The sequence below is a fragment of the Vanacampus margaritifer genome, chromosome 1, assembly GCF_051991255.1.
Source record: "Vanacampus margaritifer isolate UIUO_Vmar chromosome 1, RoL_Vmar_1.0, whole genome shotgun sequence".
In the NCBI taxonomy this organism is placed as follows: domain Eukaryota; kingdom Metazoa; phylum Chordata; class Actinopteri; order Syngnathiformes; family Syngnathidae; genus Vanacampus; species Vanacampus margaritifer.
Genome location: NC_135432.1, coordinates 67,291,256 through 67,313,410, shown reverse-complemented (window position 1 = coordinate 67,313,410; position 22,155 = coordinate 67,291,256). Strand labels below are relative to the sequence as shown.

The following is a 22,155-nucleotide window of genomic DNA, read 5'->3' as shown; positions in this document are numbered from 1 at the left end:
CAACTTAATTCTCATAATATTATTGATTTTTTTTCCAGTTTTTTCCCCTGTGATATAATTATTTTTTATTTTTTGGGGGTACATTTCTACTTTGTAACTTTTTCAGTCTTCAACTTGACAATCTTTTTCACCATGTATTTTCCCCCCCTGGTAATATTACGCGTATTTTTTTTTCTCATAACTTCACTAAATTGATGTTCAGATTTTTCTTTTTCTTTTAAAATAATGTTAATTTTCTGACTTTTGTCAGAACATTACGATATTTTTGTCTTGAAACGAAACGTCATTTCCCCCCCTAGTAAATCACAATTGTTTCCTTTCCAGTGTGTCGCTAAAACGTATTTACCAAACCCGAGTGCCGATTGTGGGCCCGATTTCCAAAAAGTGAAAAATAAAAATCAGCTTTTCGTGCAGCCTTTTTAGCCAAACCTGTTGATCTATAAATATCTTTACAAATATACACCTTAATGGTTTCCTAAACTCCAAAAACATTTCTGTGGCAACAGTGTCTTCTCCGTAGCTTCCGTGTAAAACTCTTTTTTTTGTTTTTGTTTTTGTTCCGCTAAATGCCAATAAAATAACTCCTCTTTGCAAGTCTGTATTTACAATCGATTCTCTTCTGGGAAGTCGTTGGTGAAGCCGACTCGTTGGAGGACTTTGGAAGAACGTTCGAGTCCGACCTTTGGAAGATTTCCCCAATCCGGGTTCCTCCATCCCGGTAGGCACAGATTGGTTTTCACCCCCCCAACATTCCCATTTTCCCACAGATTGTCCGTAACAAAAGACTGGCCGTGTACAAAAATAAACTTTGTGATAAAAAAAATCCTTCAAAGTTTCCCGAGCATCCTCCTGGCTGGTCTCGGTGAGGTGATTTTTTTTTTGGGGGGGGGGGGGGGGGGGGGTCCGGCGCCCTTCCCGCTCCGGCCGTTTCATGTCTTGACGGCGGCGCTGTCGGCGGGGGGGAGCTGCTGCTTGGGAAGACACGGCTCGTCGGCCGGCGCGTCGTGGGCGAACACCGAGTCGTCGCCCGAAGAGCACGTGCTGTTGGAGTCCTGGCACGTGGGCGAGTACTGCTCCAGCGGAACCGACAGGTCCAAGTACTCCTGGGGGGGGGCACACACTTTGCATTAGCGCACCGTTTGACAGAACATCATGAGTTAACTATTGCAGTCATGCGATTAAAAATGGCCTGACACCCCAAATTATTCTATTTATTTCAGCAAAATGGAGTCACAATTTGCACAATGTCTTTATTTTGTCAACTTTTCTACGAATGTCATTAGTGACGTCGCTTTCCAAAAAATGAGCCCCAAATAAAAAACAGGATGATTTTACATCGAGCTCTCGTCTGGAGTTGCCGGACAAAACCTTTGCGGGAAAAAAGTTGGACCAAAAAAAAAAAAAACCCCTCGTCATGATGTTATTTCAAAAGTGTTGATATTGTGACGAACTTACGTCGGTGGAGGTCATGGACAGAACGCGGTCGTGATCTTCCACCAGCTGGCGGAAGGTCGGCCTTTGCGACGGCACGGCGTGCCAGCACTCGCGCATGATCATGTACCTGCAACGCACACGCCAGCGCGTTAGCTTAGCCTGTTAGCTTAGCCTGTTAGCTTAGCCTGTTAGCTTAGCCTGTTAGCTTAGCTTCCGCACGTTCTGCGATGCACACAAACCTCGTCAGCAACTTTCATTTGCCACTTTTTTTTTTTTTTGTAAGAAGAATTTTCACGTCAGATGACAATTTCAATGTTATAATTCTTTTTCTTGCAATTTTCTGCATTTTTATTTATTTTTTTATTCTGTACAAAACGACTTCGGACTTTCTATTAGCTTTGCAACTTTTGTTCCTATTTCTTTACGACTTGTCGTAGCATTGCAAAATGTTTCCACATTCATTTCTTGTAATATTAACTTTTTCTGGTAAAATGATTACAATTTTTCCCAAATATTATAAGGAATTTACTCTAATAACTTTTAATAAAATCCTCCTAATTTAACTACTTTCTTGTAATATGACTTCTAATGATGAAACTTTTTTGGGTAACATTTTTCCCTCAACTTTTTTTTTTCCAGCATTCTGGGCACATTATATTACAACTTGATTGTTTCTTTTTGACTTTTTTTTTTTTTTAACATGAATTTTTTTTTTTTCTTCAAATCATTAAAAAAAATTTTTTTAATCCAAATTGATTTTCTGGTAACGTCACGCAGCTTTTTTTTTCTTTTTTTTCCCCATGTGAACTTTGCGTGAATGTTGCGCGACTCACAGCTCGTGGGTGCAGTTCGCGGGTTTGTCCATGCGGTGTCCCTCCTTGAGCAGCTTGAAGAGTTCCTCGACGGGGATGCCCGGGTACGGCGACCCCCCCAGCGTGAAGATCTCCCACAGTAACACGCCGTAAGACCACCTGCTCGCACAAACACGCCACAAAAGTCATCATGACGGACGCACGCATTTGATCTTTATATGATATTCGTAATTTCAACCTTTTCTCACAACGATATTTTCAAATTGACTTTCATAACTTTGCAACTTTTTCCTCATCGCTTTCTGCCGCCCGCCGCGCTATTCTTGTGCTTCTCATTGAACGCTTCCACCAAATGATCCACGCTGGACCCCAAACTCAGACTGTGCTAATATTGTGGCCTTGAGATGAAGAACGGGGGGGTCTGGGGGGGGGGGGGGGTTTCCACTACTGTTCTGGAGTATTTGCGCGGCCCGGCCGGCTGGATGGACGACCCACTTTGTAAATGCAGGCCTGCTGGAAAAACACAGCAGCGGGCGGGATTCTTTCCCAGTGTGTCGGAATCTCACACGCACGCACGCACGCGCGCACGCACGCACGCACACGCCGGGCGAAGATGTTGACAGGCAGCGTCTCGCCTCGGAAAACATTCTCTTGTGCACAGAACACAACTTTCTCGTAACATTAGGTTTTTTTTCCCAGTTCAGTCCCTTTTTTTTGTTTTCTGTAAACATTCCAAGTTTTCTTTCATAGCTTTTACAACTTTCTTCATTTTTTTTTTTTTTTAAATCACATTGTGATTTTTGTCATAGCATTTTAATTCTTCTTAAAATTGACTATTCTAACTTTTATGACTTTTTGTTGTAACTTTCCAAATTTTTAAAGAAATGTAATTTCTTTTAACGTTAATTTTTGTTGTATTTTCCCCCAAAAAAATTCAATTAACATACGACTTTTCTCTTGTTACAACTTTTTCTACTAAGAAGATTAGCACATTTTTCTCCGAGCCTTTCAAATTGTCAAGTGAAATTTGACATTTTATTCTGTTGTAACAGTCAGACTTTTTTTCTTATAATTTTCTGTCAATTTTTTCCCTGTAACAGTTTTTTTTATTATTACGACAATTTTATCACTGCTATGTGATGATTTTTAATTTAGAATTCCGACTTTTTTTCTTAACAAAATTTTCTTTTTTCTTTTTCTACTTTCCTTTCCATTTTTTATCTCTCTCATAACAAACCATGTTATCTTTTTTCTTGTAGCATTACAACTTTTTTCCAATACATGAACACATTTTTGTAGTCATACTAGTATGACTTTTTTTTTTTTCCCCCAACATTTGTAAATTGTCAAACCTTCTAAACTTCCTCTATGACTTTTTTTTCCCCCTCCAACTGGTCCATTTTGTGTGACTAGTACGCACGCGTGTGCCTTTGTGACCCCTGACCTTTAAATCCTGGCGGAAAAATATCCCCGAGGGAAGATGCGGACGCGCTCTTATCTCTCACGCTGCGGATTTAGGCCGTGAAAACGCGGCTAAGACGGCTCGGCCCCGCGCCGCTCGGCTCCCTCTGATGTCGTGCGGCGAGATTACGGAGCACGCAGAACAAACGCGCTCAGGAATGCGCCGCCGCCGCCGATATGGGAGGAGCCGGGGATTCCAATTTGCCAATTGGACAACGGGGCCGCTGAGCCGCTGACGCTAACGCGCCGCGCCGGGGCGGGATATTTCAACAAGGTCCGGATTCCCGCCGCGTTGCGTCGATGCCAGCGAGCGGCGAGACGGGAAACTCACACGTCGCTCTGGTGTGTGTACACCCGGTCGAAGAGCGCCTCCGGTGCCATCCACTTCACGGGGAGACGACCCTGAGCGGCACCACGGGAAAAAAAGAAAAAGTCAACAAAAGCAAACAATTCACAAAAACTCTTCCTATTTTTGTAGCCCCGAAAGTTTCAGTACAATTTTTTTTTGCCACAGTTTTTTTTGTAGGATTTTTTTTCTCTCCTCCGATCTTAGCAGCTTTTTCCCCCAAATTTTTTCTTTTCTTTTCTCATAACTTTGTGCCATTCTTATTCTGACCACTTTTTTGCTCGTGAGCTGAGGAGGCGGCGGCGTCCCGAGTCAAGGCCACCGAGCGGGATTCGTTTTTTTTTTTATTGTAATTTTACAACTTTTTCTCTGACATTTCTTTTCTCGTGCACTTTTACATATTTCTTGTAACATTCTGTCCTTCTTTGCTAACGTTACAATTTATTTTGGCGTTGCGCTGCCGTCTCATGACACGATCAAAGTCCTCCCGTTCGAACACGAAGTGCTTCTTGCTGAAAAGAAAATCGCTCTCACGTTGGTGGTCTTCTTGTAGTAGTCGATGTTGTGCACGTCTCTGGCCAGGCCGAAGTCGGCGATCTTCATGACGTTGTCGTCCGTCACCAGGACGTTCCTGGCCGCCAGGTCTCGATGGATGCACTGCGATGGAAGCAAAACCACAACGGATGCGTCAGAGCCGCCCGCTTGCGCCGCAACGATACGAAAAACGAAACTTTTGTCTTCTGACAAACGCTTTTCTCGTAAGACTTTTTTGTGTAACGAAGGTTTTTCAAGGTGCACGACTGGAGTGCAACTTTTTTCTTTTAATCACAACTTTTTCTCACAATTATTAGAATGAGACTTTTTCTTGTTCGATTTAAACCTTTTTTTTTTTCTAATAATAATTTTTTTTCCACATAATATTATCATTTTTGTAAACTTTTTTTTTCCGCTCAAACTAGTATGACTTTTTCTTTTATCTCAATTGTTTTTCAACAAATTTTCTTGTAATGTTGGGGAATTTTTATTAACATTATTTCCCCCCTCATCTTTATCAGTTTATTTAAATGTGGAATGTAAACATCATGATCCCTACCGTCGTGCTTTGGTGTAACATTACAACTTTTCTTCTGAATGTTTTTTTTTTGCCAATTTCTTATAAGATTCCAACTTTTTCAAATCATTAAGTGAGTATTTTTCTCAAAATGTTAACACAATGTTTTATCTGTCAACATTTTTTGTCAGCTGCAATTTTAGACGCAGCCTATTTTAGAACGCCAAATTGTGTGGGGCCTAACGTCGTGCCTTGCGGAACACCCATTAAATCCTCTCTATTTTTGACAGCTGCAACTTGCGCTGGTGCTGTCAATCCGCACGGGACCGACCTTCTGCGAGGCCAGGTACTCCATGCCTCGGGCCACCTGGTAGGCGCAGGACACCAAGTCTTTGAAGGTGAGCTGCTCGTCGGGTATTTTGCAGGGGTCGAAGGAGTAGTCCATGCCCGGCGGCCGACGCGCCCTCAGGTACTCCCTCAGGTTGCCTTTGGAGGCGTACTCCACCAGAACGTAGAGCGGACCTGCAGCCAGTGCGTGCTTACTTCCAGGTCATTAGCATGCTAAAGGGGGGGTTAGCGGCGGGGCCTCACCGTCTTGCGTGCAGGCTCCCAGCAGGTTGATGATGTTTTTGTGTTTGCCGATCATCTTCATCATCTCCATCTCAGACACCAGGTCCGACAAATCTTTATCCGTCGCGTCATCTGAGACGAGGCGGAGAAGGAAGACGGGAGGAAGAAGTGAAGCGCTCAGCTTGGATTCTATTTCATTAATGGGCAAAGTTTGTAGGGATCTTTTTTTTCCCTCATAATTGAAAAGATTTCAAAGTGCAATTTGTGACACATTTCCTTCCTTTAAACGTGGAACGCGAATTACAAAGTAGCTTTGGTCAAGAATGGAGAAAGCAAGTCAGGTACCAGCTGTCAAACTCATTTAGGCACCCGTTACTAATGCTAATAGCTAGCTGCTAGCCACTAACGGCAGAGATTTGTGCCGTGCCATACAAGGACGGTGTAATTAACTCTTTTATCGCCAAGAACGTTTAATGACGTACACTAAAATCCAAATGAATGCCGCCAAAAACGTTAATTGACGTTTTTTTCCCCCTTCCTCTCAATGGGCCTGTGCAGCGCTGCCTTGTCATTGGGTTGTAAAATCCCTATAAACAGCCACTAACTATGGCCAGCAGATGGCAGCATTGTATCTCTTTTCAATCGTTTTCTAAAAAGCATTTTCGTTTTTATTTTATTTCGATTTATATTTATAAACAAACTTGTTTTTTAAATGTTAGTTTTTTCTTAACCTTGCTGTCTTGAACTACGTCGCGAGCGACCGCTACTACCAGATGGAAAAGCCTGGCTTAGACTGCGGAGCCGTATGACGACGGAAAGCTAAAAAATGCGTTGAGGCGACGGGCTCACCTTTCAGCATTTTCACGGCGACCGTCAGCGGCTTGTTGGGCTTCTCCTTGTCGACGCCGATGGCCTCGGCCATCACCACCTGACCGAAGCAGCCCTCGCCCAGCGGCTTCCCCAGGGTCAGCCTGGGAAAGCAGCAAGGGAAGGTTAGCACGCGGCTAAGCTAAGCTAAGCGGAAGGCCGAGCATGCGGCTCCTCACCGCGCTCGGGAAAACTCCCACTTGGGGTCGGAGGGCAACTCCAGCTCCGAGACGTTGGCCAGCGCGGGCCCGTCGCCGGACGACAGCCGCGCGATCCTCACCAGCGGCGTGTTGGAGTTCATGGACGAGTTGGAATCCAAGGACACCTGCTTGGGGGCCAAACACAAACCACGGGAGAATGTTATCGTCGCTGGAACGGCCGCCGCGCCGGGAACGTCGCTACGCGGAGGGCGCGGAGGAAACTTGATGCGGAATTACAATTTGTCAGCGGTTTTTCACTGAAGGTCACCCAAAGTTGACTTCAAGCTGCAGACTGGAAAGTTTTAGCATACAAGTAGAAACTCAGCAAACCGCAACTAACCATCACTATTGAAAAAAAAGGAACTGACTAACATATTAATTAACTGACTGACGAACCTACTAACTACCTACCTAATTCACTAACTAACTAACTAAAAGATGAACGTTAGAACTGACCTATTATCCGGACAGACGGACGAATAAACAAACAAACTGACTGGTTAACTGATTGAAGTAACTAATTAACTGGCTAGTTAGCTAACAAAGGAACTAAGAGTGGAACTAAGCAAGAAAATAACCGTCTGACTAACATAACTGACTAACCCTGATTATCTAACAAACCAACTGCTAATGAACGAGCAAACAAACTAACTCATTAACTGAGTAACTAATTAATTGACCACCTTCCTAACAAACAAAACAACAAGTTAGCAGTCTAACTACACAACGGACTGTCTTTCACACAATGAATAACTAACTAACCAATACAGAAATTAACTAACCAACTGATTGACTAGCTACCTTGCAACCTTACATCAGTCCAAATCCAGTCAAACAGCCGGGAGCGAAGGGGATTGCTTCAGTGAAGATGGCTGCCAGTCAATGAGTTAAGAGGCAAATATAGTAGTGTAATGAATGAACCTAGAAAATGACCCGCTGACTGACAAACTAAAAGACAAACTGTCAACTGACTAGCTCACTAACTAAACTAGTTTCTTCATCCTTGATGTCAAACGTTTGATTTGAATTCCAAGCAAGCCGGCGATGACTGATGATGGCAGGTGGAAGCAGGAAGTAACAAATGGAAGCAACAAGCAAGACAAATGCAAAAGGAAGCTTCGGTGCAGCCCGTTTACAAAATTCCGCTTCCTGCCGGCGTCCTGACGGATCTGCTTTGGCGTCTCCAAACTAGGAACCAACAAGTTGTCGACTGAAGCAAAAATGACAAGAAAAACGTTGCCACAGATCAGGGAGGAAAAAAGAAAAAAAAAGAAAAAGAGTCCAGGTCCAAATTTGCTTGGCCTGAAAAGTAATATGTGCGAGAAAATGCCAGGAGCTTTGCGGGAGATTTAGTTGCTTATGAAAAAAAACACAAGGAGAGAATTCGGCGGGAGATTAGCGGGACGAAAAGCGAGCAAAGATTACACAAGAATGCAATAAAATCGAAGAGCGAAGAAGAAGAAGAAAAAGAAGAAGAAGAAAAAGAAGAAGCCAGACCACTTCCAACGTCGCTGCAGCAAACAGGAAGCCAAAATCAAAAGCTACAAACATCTTTGTTCTTTTTCTTTGGCTTTCTATGAGAGTTATTCCAAAATGACGGCGAGGAGACGACAAGAACAAGAACAGGAACAGGAACAGGAACAGGAACAAGAACAGGAACAGGAACAGGAACAAGAACAGGAACAGGAACAAGAACAGGAACCGGAACGGCAACAGGACAGGAACGAGAACGAGAACGGGAACAAGAACAGGAACAGGAACAAGAACAAGAACAGGAACCGGAACGGGACAGGAACGAGAACGAGAACGGGAACAAGAACAGGAACAGGAACAAGAACAAGAACAAGAACAAGAACAAGAACAAGAACAGGAACAGGAACAGGAACAAGAACAGGAACCGGAATGGGAACGGCAACAGGACAGGAACGAGAACGGGAACAAGAACAGGAACAGGAACAGGAACAAGAACAAGAACAGGAACCGGAACGGGACAGGAACGAGAACGAGAACGGGAACGGGAACAAGAACAGGAACAGGAACAGGAACAAGAACAAGAACAAGAACAAGAAGGAATCAAAGGCGATCGATTCGGATCATTTGGAGCGGTTTGAAGGTTCATCGTGTTCATGGGGCTCGTTTGGCGGGGGCGTTGCAAATCTGGTATCTACTTTCTGTTACCTGTCTCTTGAGCGGGAACTTTGAGAGCTTCTGCACGGGCGGCTCGGGCAGCGTCTTGTGCGCGCTCATGCGCATGCGGCACAACACGACGATGACCACCGCCAGGATGAAGAGCACGCAGCCCGTCACGTAGATCAGGATGTCGGCGTAGTAGTCCTCCTTCTCCGGGCCGGCCGCTTGGCAAAGCACAACATTCGGAATCGATACGACTGCTTTTGATGTCCTCATTGACAAAATGTATGAGCAAAACATTTTTTTTTTTTTTTTCAAAATAAAGCAAATAATCCATTTAGTTAATGAGATCAAAATAATGTTCTCTCCATGTTGTCCAGTGTTGTTGTGTTGTGTTTTTTTAGTTGCCCTGCAGCAGGTAATTGCAACTTGCTCCCCAGGGAGACAATTAGCAACACAACAACAACATCATCATCATCATCATCATCATCATCATCATCATCATCAACACGCACACGAAAAAAAGCTTCCTCACAGATGCTTGGTTGTAGAATTATAATATTTGAAAAGGTCGATTTTAGCTGCGCTTTGTCCAATTCAAGAAGAAGAACTTTTAGCTGAGCCAATCAGATCGGAGCGTTTCATTGCAAGTGTTTACACTTCCACAAAAGGGGGCGGGGCCCACTTGTTGTTTTCACGCTAGCAGCTTGAAATGGGCTTGAAGCGCTCTCGTCTCGTCACGTTTGGAACAAGGACCAAATCGTCTGCACGTGAAATTTGTCTTTTCAAGGTGACTTGAAAAATATTTCATGACCATTTGGATCTAATGTCAGACTTTGATCCAATGTAATCCACTAAGACTTTTTGGATTAAATATACATTTTTAAGGATATTCCGACTAAATTGCTAACTGCTAACATGCTAACTGCAACGTCTTTTATCATCGTGATTTGATATCTTCACTGAGCGGCGATTGTTTTCGAACACGACGAAAGTGTTTTTTCATTTCAGTTGGCAAACGGGAGCAAAAATGTTTGCAAACAGTTTTGAAGTTCCAAATTTCTTGGTGGCAAGAAAAACTCAACCGCTCGCAACCTTTGACAATCCGTGACAAAGACGCGACATTGGACACGTCGGCAATCGCGCCCAAGCCTCGGTCGGCCGCTCAGTGAGGTACGGAGCTTAAGACCACTTCATCCTGTTAGCTAGCGACGCTATCGCTAATGCTGCTAGTGGGAACCCAAAATGTGAGGAGTGACTTGTTTTCAATAAAAAAAAAAAGAGTACAAACATAAAAAATAAACAAATAAACATTTTGTTGTTATCACAAACGAGCTGCTGAGAACTAGAATGGGCTAACTTAAGTTTTTAGCTTTATTTTTTTAACTATATTTTGCGCAGAGTATTTTGTTCTGGGTGTGATTCCGCCTCACTCATTTCCTTGACGCTAAATTTGGTTGAGGATGAATGAAAGCATGAAGTATTTCAGCCCATCTCATTTTTTTTTGCTGAAGATGATCAACCATCAAATCCTCTTTAATCCTGATTTCCACGCCTACGGAAGCAAAGCCGCACCGAGTTGGCCGACCGTCGTCCTCAGCAGCTCAAATCACACACGACGCGGTCGCTGGACAGAGTTGGAGCAGCGGTGTGTTTGTCGGCGCCAGCGCCGGGTACCTGGGAGCACCGTGAGCCAAGCAGTGTGGTGAGTAAAGCCGATAGAGTTCCCCGCCAGGCAAGTGTACTCGCCCGCGTCGTCCAAAGACACGTTGGACACCAGCAGCACCTCCAGCTCGTTGTCCGTGGTGTTAATGCCGGCCGTCTGGAGGGAAAGGAAGGAAGGAAGGAAGGAAGGAAGGAAGGAAGGAAGGAAGGAAGGAAGGAAGGAAGGAAGGAAGGAAGGAAGGAAGGAAGGACCGTCAAGAAAGCACCAAACAGCAGCTGAAACACAACAAATGCCAAAAGGACGCACCAGAAGACACCCAAGCGCAAAAGTCACCAACCACAAACGATGCAAACATTTCTCGGACTTACCAGGACGTCCGTTTGAAGCAAAAATGGTGACGTCAACTTTGAGTCATCGTTTTATTTCTATTTATTTTCAATTTTTTTTCGAGTTTATTTTCAAGACTCATTTGACATTTCCGACTACTTTAATCACATTCAAGACTTTTCATTTTTATCGATTTATTTCAAGGGCATTCGGATCAAATTCTAAGACTTTGACCAAAATGAAGGATTTCAAAGACGATCACATCAAATTGAGGACTTTTTGAAGGTTACTATAATCAAAATCAGACTTTTGAAGGCGACTCAGATTTTTTTTTTTTATCAATTTGATCAAATTCCTAAACTTCCTAAATCAAATTCAAGACTTTTAATAACTTAGATAAAAATATATATTTTTTTACCACTCAAGAGAAAATCTAAGCCTTTTTAAGTTGACTTTATGAATTTTAAACTTGTTAAAGCAATTTAAATCCCAAAACTTTTTTTTTTTTTTACTTTACTCAAATTCAAGACTTTTAATGACTTAGATAAAAAATATATATTTTTTTACCACTCAAGACAAAATCTAAGCCTTTTTAAGTTGACTTTATGAATTTTAAACTTGTTAAACCAATTTAAATCCAAAAACTTTTTTTTTTTTTTACTTTACTCAAATTCAAGACTTTATGGCTGATAGATAAAAGTATAAGCATTTTTTTTAGACTACTCAGCTAACACTTTTTAAGTTGACTTTGATCACCTTTTTAACTTTTTAAGGCTACTTTGATCAAATTGAAGACTTTTGTGATCAAATTCAAACCTTTTTGATCCAATAATTCGCATGATTAAGACTTTCAGATGAGATTTTAAGCTATTTTAAGGCTACTTTGACAAAATAGAAAGTGTCTTGTTTGCCCCCCAGAACACAGGTGGATTTTATCGAACCCAGGGCCGCCCCCCAAAATCTTACTGTTAGAAGATTGAAAGCTGTGGGCTGTTTTTTTTTGCTTTCTCCTTCTTCCAATTCGAGATATACTTGATCAATATTAGTTTGGCGAACGCGCCGGACACGGGACGAGGACGGCGGGCCGAACCAAGCCAGCAGCAGCAGCAGACGAAACCACGGCGAGCGCCCCAAGAGAAAAGGAGGACACACACAGACGCGGGTGAGAGGTTCTTTGGCTGTTACCTGCTCGCTGAATTTTGAGCCAGAAGGCGTTTTGCGACCTGCCTACAAAGTTTGTGGCGCGGCACCAGTACTTGCCGGCGTCCGGCTCTGTCACGTTGGACAGTTTGAGCGTGTGCCGGGCCTCGGCGCGCTCGCTCACTACGCTCTGCAAACAATGGGACACATTCAAATGCACAGGCTGACGCTACATGCTAAGCTAACCGCGGCCTTCCGTTCCGTCGCGTGGGAATCATGCAGGGAGTTAAGTGGCTCCACCGTCATCCGGACACGTGCGGGCCACTTTATTAGGCACACCTGCGCAAAGCTCAAGGCCGTGATCACAGATCACATTTTAAAAGGCCAAGTTCATCAAATGTTGACATTTTCTAAGGTCATTTTGATGGAATTCAAAATCGTTTTGGGCAATTTTCATCAAATGTAATTCTTTTCCAGATGGTTTTAATCTGAATCAAATTTGAAGACCAATTTCATCAAATTAAAGTCACATTGTTCCATATTAAAACATTTTAAGGCTATTTGATCACATTTTTGACATTTTATATCTACTTCTTTTTTTTTATTGAAGACCTTAAGGCCACTTTGCTTTGATCAAATGTTCAGACTTTAAAGGTCATTTTGGTGAAATGTCAGAGTTAATCAAATTTAAGTTCATTAAGACCAATTTGACCAAATTTCCGGCAAGGCAACGCAACTTTTATTGATGTAGCACATTTCATGCATAAAATAACTCAATGTGCTTCACATGATTAAAAATACAACATTTAAAGGCAAATACAAACTAAAGAATTGAAGGGAATTGAAGAGGATCACTTGAGACGTGTACAATTTTTTTTTTTAAATGTTTGAAGGCTGTTCCGATTGTTTTGGATTCTCGGATCCAGTTGACTCATTTAACTCTTTGACTTCCAGACGTTTTCAGAAAAGGGATGCCGTGGGTGCCAGCCGATTTAAGCATTTTGACTGATCTTTCAAGGTCCACAGAAAATTATGTGTTTGGACTATGGAAACACACATACTACCAAATGAAAGATTGGACTCTCATCTTTCATCAGAAAAAACAAGTTTGTTTCTACCTTATTCCGTTTTTCAGTAATCAACAATAGAAAATGGTTAGTTTCACCTCTGTTTTTAAACAAACGTCTTTTAACGTCTTTGGCACTCCTCCCTAGGATTTTACTAAACGTTATTTAATGTTTTTGGCAGTCAAAGAGTTAAGACTTATGTTATTATTATTTTTTTTTTTAAAGAATTTCAAGTGAATCTTAAGACTTTTCACTCGATCCCAAAAACGTTTCTTTCTTTTATGTATTCATTTATTTTTAGACTTTTTCTGTCCACTTTTTGAGACGTGTGCAAAAACGCAAGACTTTTTTTTTTTTTTTCATAACTTATAAGACCACATTGATCTACTTGAACAACTTTAATTGCTAATAAAATCTAATTGAAGACTTTTCAGGGCTGCCGATGTTCCTAAATGGAAGCCAAAGGCCATTTTGAGCACATTTGAACCTTTGGCCAGGGTCAACAACGAGTCAGCACAGGCGTACCTAATGTTGTGGTTAAAGCACGCACGCACAAAAGAGGAAACTACTGCAACATCAACATCGATACAGAAAGTCATAAAAAACATGCAAATACGATTTGAATTACGACGCGTGAGCGTAAACACACAAACATTGTGAGTTTTATGCTGCGGTTGTTGTGAAAATGAACGGCTGAGCTGCAGACGCCGTTGGGCGAGTCGTTTGCTTTTTAAAAAAAAAAAAAAAAAATCTTTTTCTTTTCCAGCCATCAAAGAAGGATTCATGAAGCCTCCAGCTCCGCCCCCCTTTTCACCCCCCGCCCACTTAACGATACGCTGAAGCGCCACACGCGACATGACGGCTCAATGAATGGATGGCGGCGCACACGCACACGCACACGCACCAGCGGCTAAATACGGTTTCAATTATGCGGCGCTCCGAAATAGAGCGCCGAGCCGCGGTTTGGGCCGACAGGCTCGCCTCCCGCCCCGCCCTCCTCTCTCGCCATCTTCTCTCCCCTCACGGTCACGGCTTCGTCTTTGCGAGGTATCAAGATACGGCAGCAGAGCGTACAGCTGCAGTACACGTTGACAGCTGGAAAGGAAAATCTTTCGAAGAAAAAAGGAAAAAAAAAAAAGGTTGAGAATGAGAATCAGCTACCATATTGTGACTTAACCTAACATAACCTAAACTAACCCAAGATAACTTAACATAACCTAACTTAACGTGATCAAGCATAAGGTAGCCAAACTTAGCCAAACGCAACGTAGCCTAGCTTAAACGCTTTCACTTTTTAATGTAACATAAACTCATGTAATATAACCAAACATAATGTTACCTCTAAAATGTAACCTCAACTCGTTTAAGTGCATGAAACGTAACCTCACTTAATGTTGCCTAGCGGTCCATAACGTAACCTAAAATAACGTCAAACTAGCTTACTTAACTAAAAAAATAAAATGGCTAATATAACTGAAGCCATTTTTTAAAAGTTGGTCAACAATTCAATTTTTAATCTGAAATTGGTCCAACAATTCTCTTTTTAGAGTGTAGAAAGTCGGCCATTTTGGTGTAAAAAAAGCCATTTCGGCTCAGTTTTGTCCTCTTCAATCATCATCATTATTAAAAATAAACAACAACTCCCTTGAAGTCATCTTGGCTTAGCAACATGAAAGTCAAAGTCCATCATGGAGAAACCGTTCCCAAAACCACGTTTGGGTTTCAAGCGGAAATCTCTCACGTCGCGCATCAACGAGCTTTTGGGTCAACTGCTGTTTTGCTCGCAACGCAAACGATCACGTTTGCTGTATCAAATATTCCCGAGTTGGTTCATCGACACGGGAATCTTCGGAAAAGTCTCGGCCGCTCCGTTTTTTGTCGTCCTCGCTGTCACACTTTGGTCTGTGCTGACTCTGCCCTTCCTCGCACCCTACGCTCATTTTTTCCAAGGCTTTTTTTGGGCTCGCCTCCTCCTCCTCCTCCTCCTCCTCCTCCTCCTGCTGCTGCCGAAAAAACAAAAACCCACGCGACGCAGGACATGTGACGGCAGCGGCGGTTAGCGGCGGTTAGCGGAGGCCGCCACTCCGCCTCCCCGCGTCTCCGCCTCTCCGCGTCTCCGCCTGCGCTGCCGCCACCGCAGCAGTTAACTTAGTCCAAAGCAGATGTTTGCTTAATTCCCTCGCTCACTCGGCGGCCACCTTGAAAAAGAAACGGAGGAGGCGGAATGAAAGTGTGGGAGTCTTTGTAAAAAAAAAAAAAAAAAAAAGAAAACACGGGTTTTAGGGCGTCGCCCTCAGTGACTATTCTCGGCAAACCTTCAAAAGTCCACACGGCCACCAGTCGAACATAAACAAGACTGGACTCAACTCTTTTTTTAGGACTCCACATCCCCCACAGACAGTTTGACTCATGTGAAATTTGGTAGCCATTTTCATCTTGGGCGGCGGCCATTTTGATTGAAGCCGCCATTCTGCCTCAAGAACGCTACCGGTTTGTTTTGGCAATTTGGCAGGCATGACCATCATTAGCAGACGTACAAACAAAAAAGGGTTCAAGAACTCATCCCTGAAAAGACACAGGAAGTCAGCCATTTTGGGTCGAAGCAGCCATTTTGCCTCTATGGCACGTTAGAGAATTTGACGTAAAAAAAAATAAAAATCCTCCCCCAAAAGCAGTTTGACTTGGCAACGTGGAATTTCGTCGACATGTCTTTCATTTGTAAACCCGCAAAAAAGTCTCAATAAGTCATGTTTGAAAACACACAGGAGCGGCCATTTTGTGTTGCTTGAAGGACAAACTGCTAGCAAATTTGAAGCACGCACGCACGACGGACGGCCGCCGCAAACGCGCAAAACGCTTTTTGTCATTTGTAACATTTGAGGGCAGGCAACACGAAGCCACCGGATTGGCCGCGGAGGCGCCGGCGAGCGAGCGTCGCCTACCTTGAGGATCTTGACGTAGGGTCCGCCGTCGGCGTCGAAGCGGCTGCCGTTGACCTGGATGTGCTTGAGCCACTGGATGTGCGGCTGCGCGTCGCTGTAGACTTTGCAGTGGAACTCCACGTCGCTGCCGACCACCACCGACTGATTGGCCGGCAGACCCGCCTGCAGGATGGGCCTGTGCGGCGAGCGCTCTGAAGGCAACATCGGGTCGAGCCGTTAGCCGCTCGCTCGCTGCAATCCATCCTCAAATGTCATCCGCATCACGTCCGTCAAGTCATTTATATTAAAATATATAATATTTCCCTGCAAATATGATGTTTTTCAGCATATTTGTGTATTTATTGCCTGATTTATCTGAGGGGGAAAAAATGCTTTGGTTTTGTATTTTTTGTTGAATATTTTTGCCTAAACATTTGGACTTTAATTAAATTAATTAATTAATTAATTTATTTAATTTATGGATTTAAGATTAAAGTCTTTGTTTTGGTTGCGGAAACGAGTGAAATTTGTTTTTTTCTCTCTCTTTCCCAGCATTTTTTTCTTTTAAATCTAATATCATTTGTCAAATATTTTTAAAAAAAATCCAATATTGTTGTACTTTTCTATTAATATTTCGATTTTTTTTTTACTAATATTTTTTTCTTTTGCCTTATTGTTTTTGTATTTTGTGAATATTTGTGTATTTTTTATGTTATATTTTTCATTACACATTGTAGTTTTTTTCCACTAGTACTTGTATAGTTTGTCAAATATTTTAAAAACATATTTTGAATAAAATAGCATTTTGCATTTTGTCAATTTTTTTTATTTTCCATCAAATATTTTCTTAATTTTTATATGATACCACTTGTGTATTTAGTTTAAAATTCCATGTAATATTTGAGCCCCCACACAATATATATATATTTTTTCCCCTTTTGGTTTTGTATTTTTGTTGAATATTTTGACAATATTTGTCAACATTTCTAACATTTGTGTATTTTCCATAATAATAATAATAATCTTTTCCCCCCAAATGTTGGCGTATGCCTCCCGTTATGTCGATGTTTGCGTGCGTGCGTGTCGCGACGTACCGAGCACATCCAGCTGGTAGGTGTGCGTGATGGTGCCGTACTTGTTGTGCACCACGCACGTGTAGTTGCCGCGATCCGACGGCACGGCGCTCTCCATCACCAAACTCCACTGCTGGTGCCGCAGCTGCGCAAACAAACGAGAAAACACAAAAACCTCAATGACGATGCTTTTGTGGACCTTTTCCTGATTTTAGAACCCACTTGTGCATTTTCGACCCGATTGTAGATCTTTTTTTCCGACGTATTCGAGTGAGCCTCGGGTGCTGCCTGCCGCCTGGACGAACGTGCGCATGTTTGCGCGCGTGTGCTTCTTTTCCAGTGGCACGAATCAGGCCACACGCGCGCGCGGCGTGCAAAGCAAAGCCGAGTTGCGGCGAAGACGCCTCCGTGTGGGCTCGTCAAATCTCTCGGCTCTTTTTCTTGAATTTCTTGTTTTTCTTGCCTTGGCTGGCCGTGCCGGCTAGCGCGCGCGGCTAACGCGAAGCACGTGTCACACCCAACGCGCCAAATCACCCTGGAGAACTCCACCACGCAGGAGCACGAGAGGTCAAGTCGACAGCGCCAGTGATGTCGCGGCGTTCACCTGCGTCAACTTTATGACACTTTATTTTTGTATTTTATTTCTAATATTTTATAGACCAATAATGCACACAATTTTTTGAAATTATATGATTTTTTATTTATTTGACTATAATTTCTAATTTTAGCTATTTAAAAAAAATTGATGTTTGTATTTAATTTTTCCCATTTTTTAATCATTTAAAAAATTCATTATTTATTATTGAATTAATTAGAAATATTTATTAGTTAAGTAAAATGCAAAAATATTTATTCTAGTAATATTTTAGGGTTTTAACAAATATATTGATTGATTTTTATTGCTAATAAAATAATGTGCATTCCCATTTTAATTATTTAGAATATATTTAATTATAATTAATTGATGTTAATCATAACAAAATAAAATACATACAATTTTTGTTATTAAATTCTTTTTTTTTGAAGTAACAATATTGAACACTGACTTTTCATTCCAATACTTATAAAACATTAAATATTTAACCACCCATTGATGTAATCATTTTGAACAAATATTTTTGTATTATATGTTAAAAAAAATACTTTAAAATTTGCCCCAATTAACATCCACGTAATTTTAAATATTTAACCAATTACCGCCATAAAGCATTTACCAACAATATTTTTTTTATTTTGCAGTACATCAAAAATAAATAAATAAATAAAATGAAGAAAATCCAAAGTAAAAGTAATTAACTTGAGGGACATTGCAGCACGTTTGATGAACGTTCTGCCCCTCAAGATCCGATACCCTGCAATACGGATCCGATACCCTGCAATACGGATCCGATACCCTGCAATACGGATCCGATACCCTGCAATACGGATCCGATCCCTCGGCCTTTGAGCGAAACGTTGCTTGCGTGGCCTGATTGTGTGGTCGTGTTTACGCGCTTGTGTCAGGAGCAGCAAAGCGGATTAGGCGCGGCTGTCACTCGGGGATGAGGTTGTCACTTCAAAACAAGAGAGGGGGCGACCGCGTCACCCCCAAGACCCAGCAGGGGATCCGGGAGGGGACGAGGCGAGCGGGGGGGGTGGGGTCTGGGCTAAGCGAGGCCTGTCACCGTGGAGGTCATCGCGGGGGCTCTGTCATCGCATTTTGTGAATTTCCAGCCTTCAATCAGCAGATTACGTCTTACTTTCCCCGTGTCGATGTTGCATGTGAAAGGACTCGGCACGCTGATTTAAGTACACCCGCAGAATTTCCAACTAACTAACTAAGGACAACTGGACAAACTCACGACCCCCTCTACAATGTGCTAAAACAAAGCTATTGCTAATAAGCCCCCATTAGCTCAAGTATCAACTCAGCTAAGACGCTAACTGACACGCTAACTGCGACGTTTCAGCATCCTGGCAATGATGGCCCAATTGGAAAAACAACTTTCATTTCCTGCCGGTGATTGGCCGAGGGCGGGACCGCTTGACCAGCTGATGAAACCCAAGCGCTGGCCATGGGATTAGCATGACGCTAACGCAGGGATGCAAACTTTTTAGCTAGTGCTGGCGGCTGGAGTGCTGGCGACAGGTGCGAGTGGGAAGATATGAGGGGGGGGGTGCGGACAACTGCTGGCCGCCCGCTGGGAGCAGATGTTGGAGATCTCCGTAAACTGTTAATAGCGACGGGATCTCCTTACGTTAACTCTTGAAAGGACAACGCCAACACTTTTCCCACCACTTCAACCACACAAATCACATTCAAAACAAAACTTAAAAAAATAAAAAAAATCTGCCCACAGTTTGGCATAAAAACGTGAAATTTGGTAGACACGACGATCACGAGAACACCTAAAAAAAAAAAAAAAAGACTCAAGAAGACAAACTTGAAAAGAACACACAAAGTCAGTCGGCCATTTTGGTTTGGGGCGGCCATTTTAGGCTCATTCTGGACATTTTCAGAGGTCCTTCAAATGATCCTAATCACATTTTTGTCAAATTCTCCTTGAAAAGAAAAAGAAAAAAAAAGAGAGAAAAAAAATAAATAAAAAATAAATTCTGGCCCCGAAGCCAGCTTGATTTAGCAACATGAAATTTGGCAGTCAATGAAAAAAGTCGCATGAAGTCATTACGAAAAACACACGGAAAGTTGGCCATTTTGGTGTCTTTTTCTTTTTTTATGTTCTATCGTGCGCAGACCTGCAAAATGGCGGTCATTTTGGTCTGAAGCAGATATTTTGCCTCAGTATCACCCTGAAGAATTTATCAATAAAATCAGGCTCCAAATCCAGTTTTGAAGCATGAAATTTGGTAGGCTTGTCGATGAAGAGCAGCAGAGCCACCAAAAAGTCTCAAGAAGCCGGAAAGGACAAAGCACGTCCCAATTCCAACCACTGTCAATAGGACAAAACAAAATTAGGAAAAATTGGGACTTTTGGCGGAAATTTGAGGGCTCGGCCATAAATTGCAGTCGACTCCACGAGGTCAGAGTTTGCGCAAACAACTTGCGTGTGACCAACGACGTGGAGTTGAACCCGAATGACGAACCCGCGGCGTCGGGTTCCCACACGGACGCTCGCCGTTCCCGCTGGCGATGACGCTGACAAAAGCGGAGCGAGCAGCTGCTGGCGGCGCTGCCGCCTCGCTGTCAACGCCGCGCGTCGGGCCAGCGTTCGAGTATCCCAGCAGCACTCCGGTTTCAACACCGCATTATTTATTTTGGTGGTCCGAGCCGAGGGAGCTCCGGGGGGGGTGGGGGGGTCCGGAATTCTACGGAGGGCGTGCGGCCCGGCGGGGCGATCCTGACCTTTATTCGCCGCGAGAAGACGCGCGGGTTCGCTTTCTCCGCTTTTAGACGCTCCCACGTGGAGCGCGGCGCAGTGCGGCGCAGTGAGGCGCAGCGGGCTCGCTGAGCGGGGATTAAAATGTTTGCTGGCTAAAAAGCTCACCAGCAAAGCCGGCCCAGCGCGCTGCACTAACGGGGGGGGGGGGGGGGGGGGGGGGGGTGGGGGTGGTGGGTATCGGGGGGGGGGGGGGGTTGGTTGCTTAATTAACAGGAAAAAAAATGCAAACGTGTCATTTATTTTGACATTTTTGTTTGACATTTTACAGATTTTTTTTTATACCAATACTCACATTTTAGCTTGTTTTTTTCCTTTCCGTATATTTTATGTAACCGAGTGATTTTAACACTATTTTTAGTCGGCCCAGATGGGCAACTGGTGAAAAAAAAGGAATTCATTTATTTATATTTTAACAACCCCCCAAATTCTTTGCCGATCAACATTCAAAATTCGCCCCCCCCCCCCTCCAAAAACAAACCCCAAAACAAAAACAAACAAACGGACTGCAGTTTTTAGTTGTAATAATACCATTCACCACTAGAGGCAGCAGAGCCGTATAAAGAGCGAGAGTCTGGCCAACTCTGTTTCAAGCAGGGTAACAAGATGGCGTCCGTTTGCCACGTGACCGGCAGTTGCGCAATCACAGCAAGCGATGCTGTGGCGGTCGACATGCAAATGAAGCGTTTGGCGGGCCGACCTTGATGCCGCCCATGCGCTGCTCCCCGTTGAACTCTCGGCCGTTCTTCAGCCAGCGGATGCTCGGCGTTGGGTTGCCCGACGCCGCGCAGCGGAACTTGACCGTGTTGGCGGCCGGCACCGCCAGCAGCTTCTTGTCCATCCGGTCCGGCCTGGTCCAGTACGGAGCTTCTGTGCGCAGAACGACACAGACGAGCGCTTTTCAAAAACGTGCGCAAATCACAAGCACTTTCTCAAAAGTCTTTTTGCTAACGAAATTGGTTTCAAATGCAGGAAAAAGACATTTTAGGGAAGAAAAATGTCGTTGCAGTACAAAAAATAAAGAAAGAAAAAACTATTTTTTGGAGGGCGGCGGGAAAAGACACAATTATAAAGACTTTTGATCAAATATTGTTAGAATAGGGTAAATATTTTTTTTTTTTGGTAGAAACAAAATCATATGATTAAAAGACTAAAATGGCTTTTTTGGGTTTTTTTTTGAGAAAATTGTTTGTATACAAGCATGTATTACAATTTCTTTATTTTTTTTCAAAAAACGACAAATGTCATACGAGACTACATTCATTTTCTTTAGAAAAAAAAATATTTTTTTTGAAGATAAACAGTTACATTTTTTAAATTAAAGTTATTTTATAAAAAGGCATTTTTTGTAGAAAAAATTAAAAATATTTTATAGTTTTCTTTTCATGCCACATTTTGCTTGAGGAAAAAAATGTCATTATATTACAAGATTGGCGTCCATGTTGTGGCAGTTGGAAGTGGCTATAAAAGGTCTGCACACGCTTGTTCAAATGTCAGTTTTGTGATGTGTAAAAATGAGACATATGCTACAGTAAAGAACTTTTCCACCAGGAAAGCCTACAAGAACATCTGAAGTTTATTTGGAGTTAATGACTTGTCTGCTGACACCATTTTAATTACAGATGACATTAATGGTAGGAAAAGCTTTGACATGACTTATCTTGCTCTTCCAATTTGTTTACATCACAAAATCTAGAATCTCAACAGGGGTGT

General features: G+C 42.8%; 1 protein-coding gene across 11 annotated transcripts in view; it reads right to left on the bottom strand.

Moving 5' to 3' along the window:
* Positions 1–890: 890 nt before the first annotated feature.
* Positions 891–22,155, bottom strand: part of fgfr3 (fibroblast growth factor receptor 3) — a 115,536-nt gene continuing 94,271 nt past the window's right edge. For 5 of the 11 annotated variants that reach the window (XM_077563809.1, XM_077563819.1, XM_077563800.1 and 2 more), the window contains 14 exons: positions 21,143–21,312; positions 17,087–17,210; positions 16,014–16,204; positions 10,549–10,693; positions 8,914–9,095; positions 6,721–6,866; positions 6,524–6,645; positions 5,696–5,806; positions 5,436–5,626; positions 4,588–4,710; positions 4,039–4,109; positions 2,268–2,405; positions 1,456–1,561; positions 891–1,103 (listed from right to left, as the gene is read on the bottom strand). In XM_077563809.1, the coding sequence (XP_077419935.1) occupies positions 930–1,103; positions 1,456–1,561; positions 2,268–2,405; positions 4,039–4,109; positions 4,588–4,710; positions 5,436–5,626; positions 5,696–5,806; positions 6,524–6,645; positions 6,721–6,866; positions 8,914–9,095; positions 10,549–10,693; positions 16,014–16,204; positions 17,087–17,210; positions 21,143–21,312 (1,994 nt within the window). In that variant the 3' untranslated portion in view covers positions 891–929. Of the gene's footprint in view, positions 1,104–1,455; positions 1,562–2,267; positions 2,406–4,038; positions 4,110–4,587; positions 4,711–5,435; positions 5,627–5,695; positions 5,807–6,523; positions 6,646–6,720; positions 6,870–8,913; positions 9,096–10,548; positions 10,694–12,049; positions 12,195–16,013; positions 16,205–17,086; positions 17,211–21,142; positions 21,313–22,155 lie in introns of all 11 variants that reach the window. The other 6 variants (XM_077563767.1, XM_077563791.1, XM_077563748.1 and 3 more) reach the window with 4 other exon arrangements.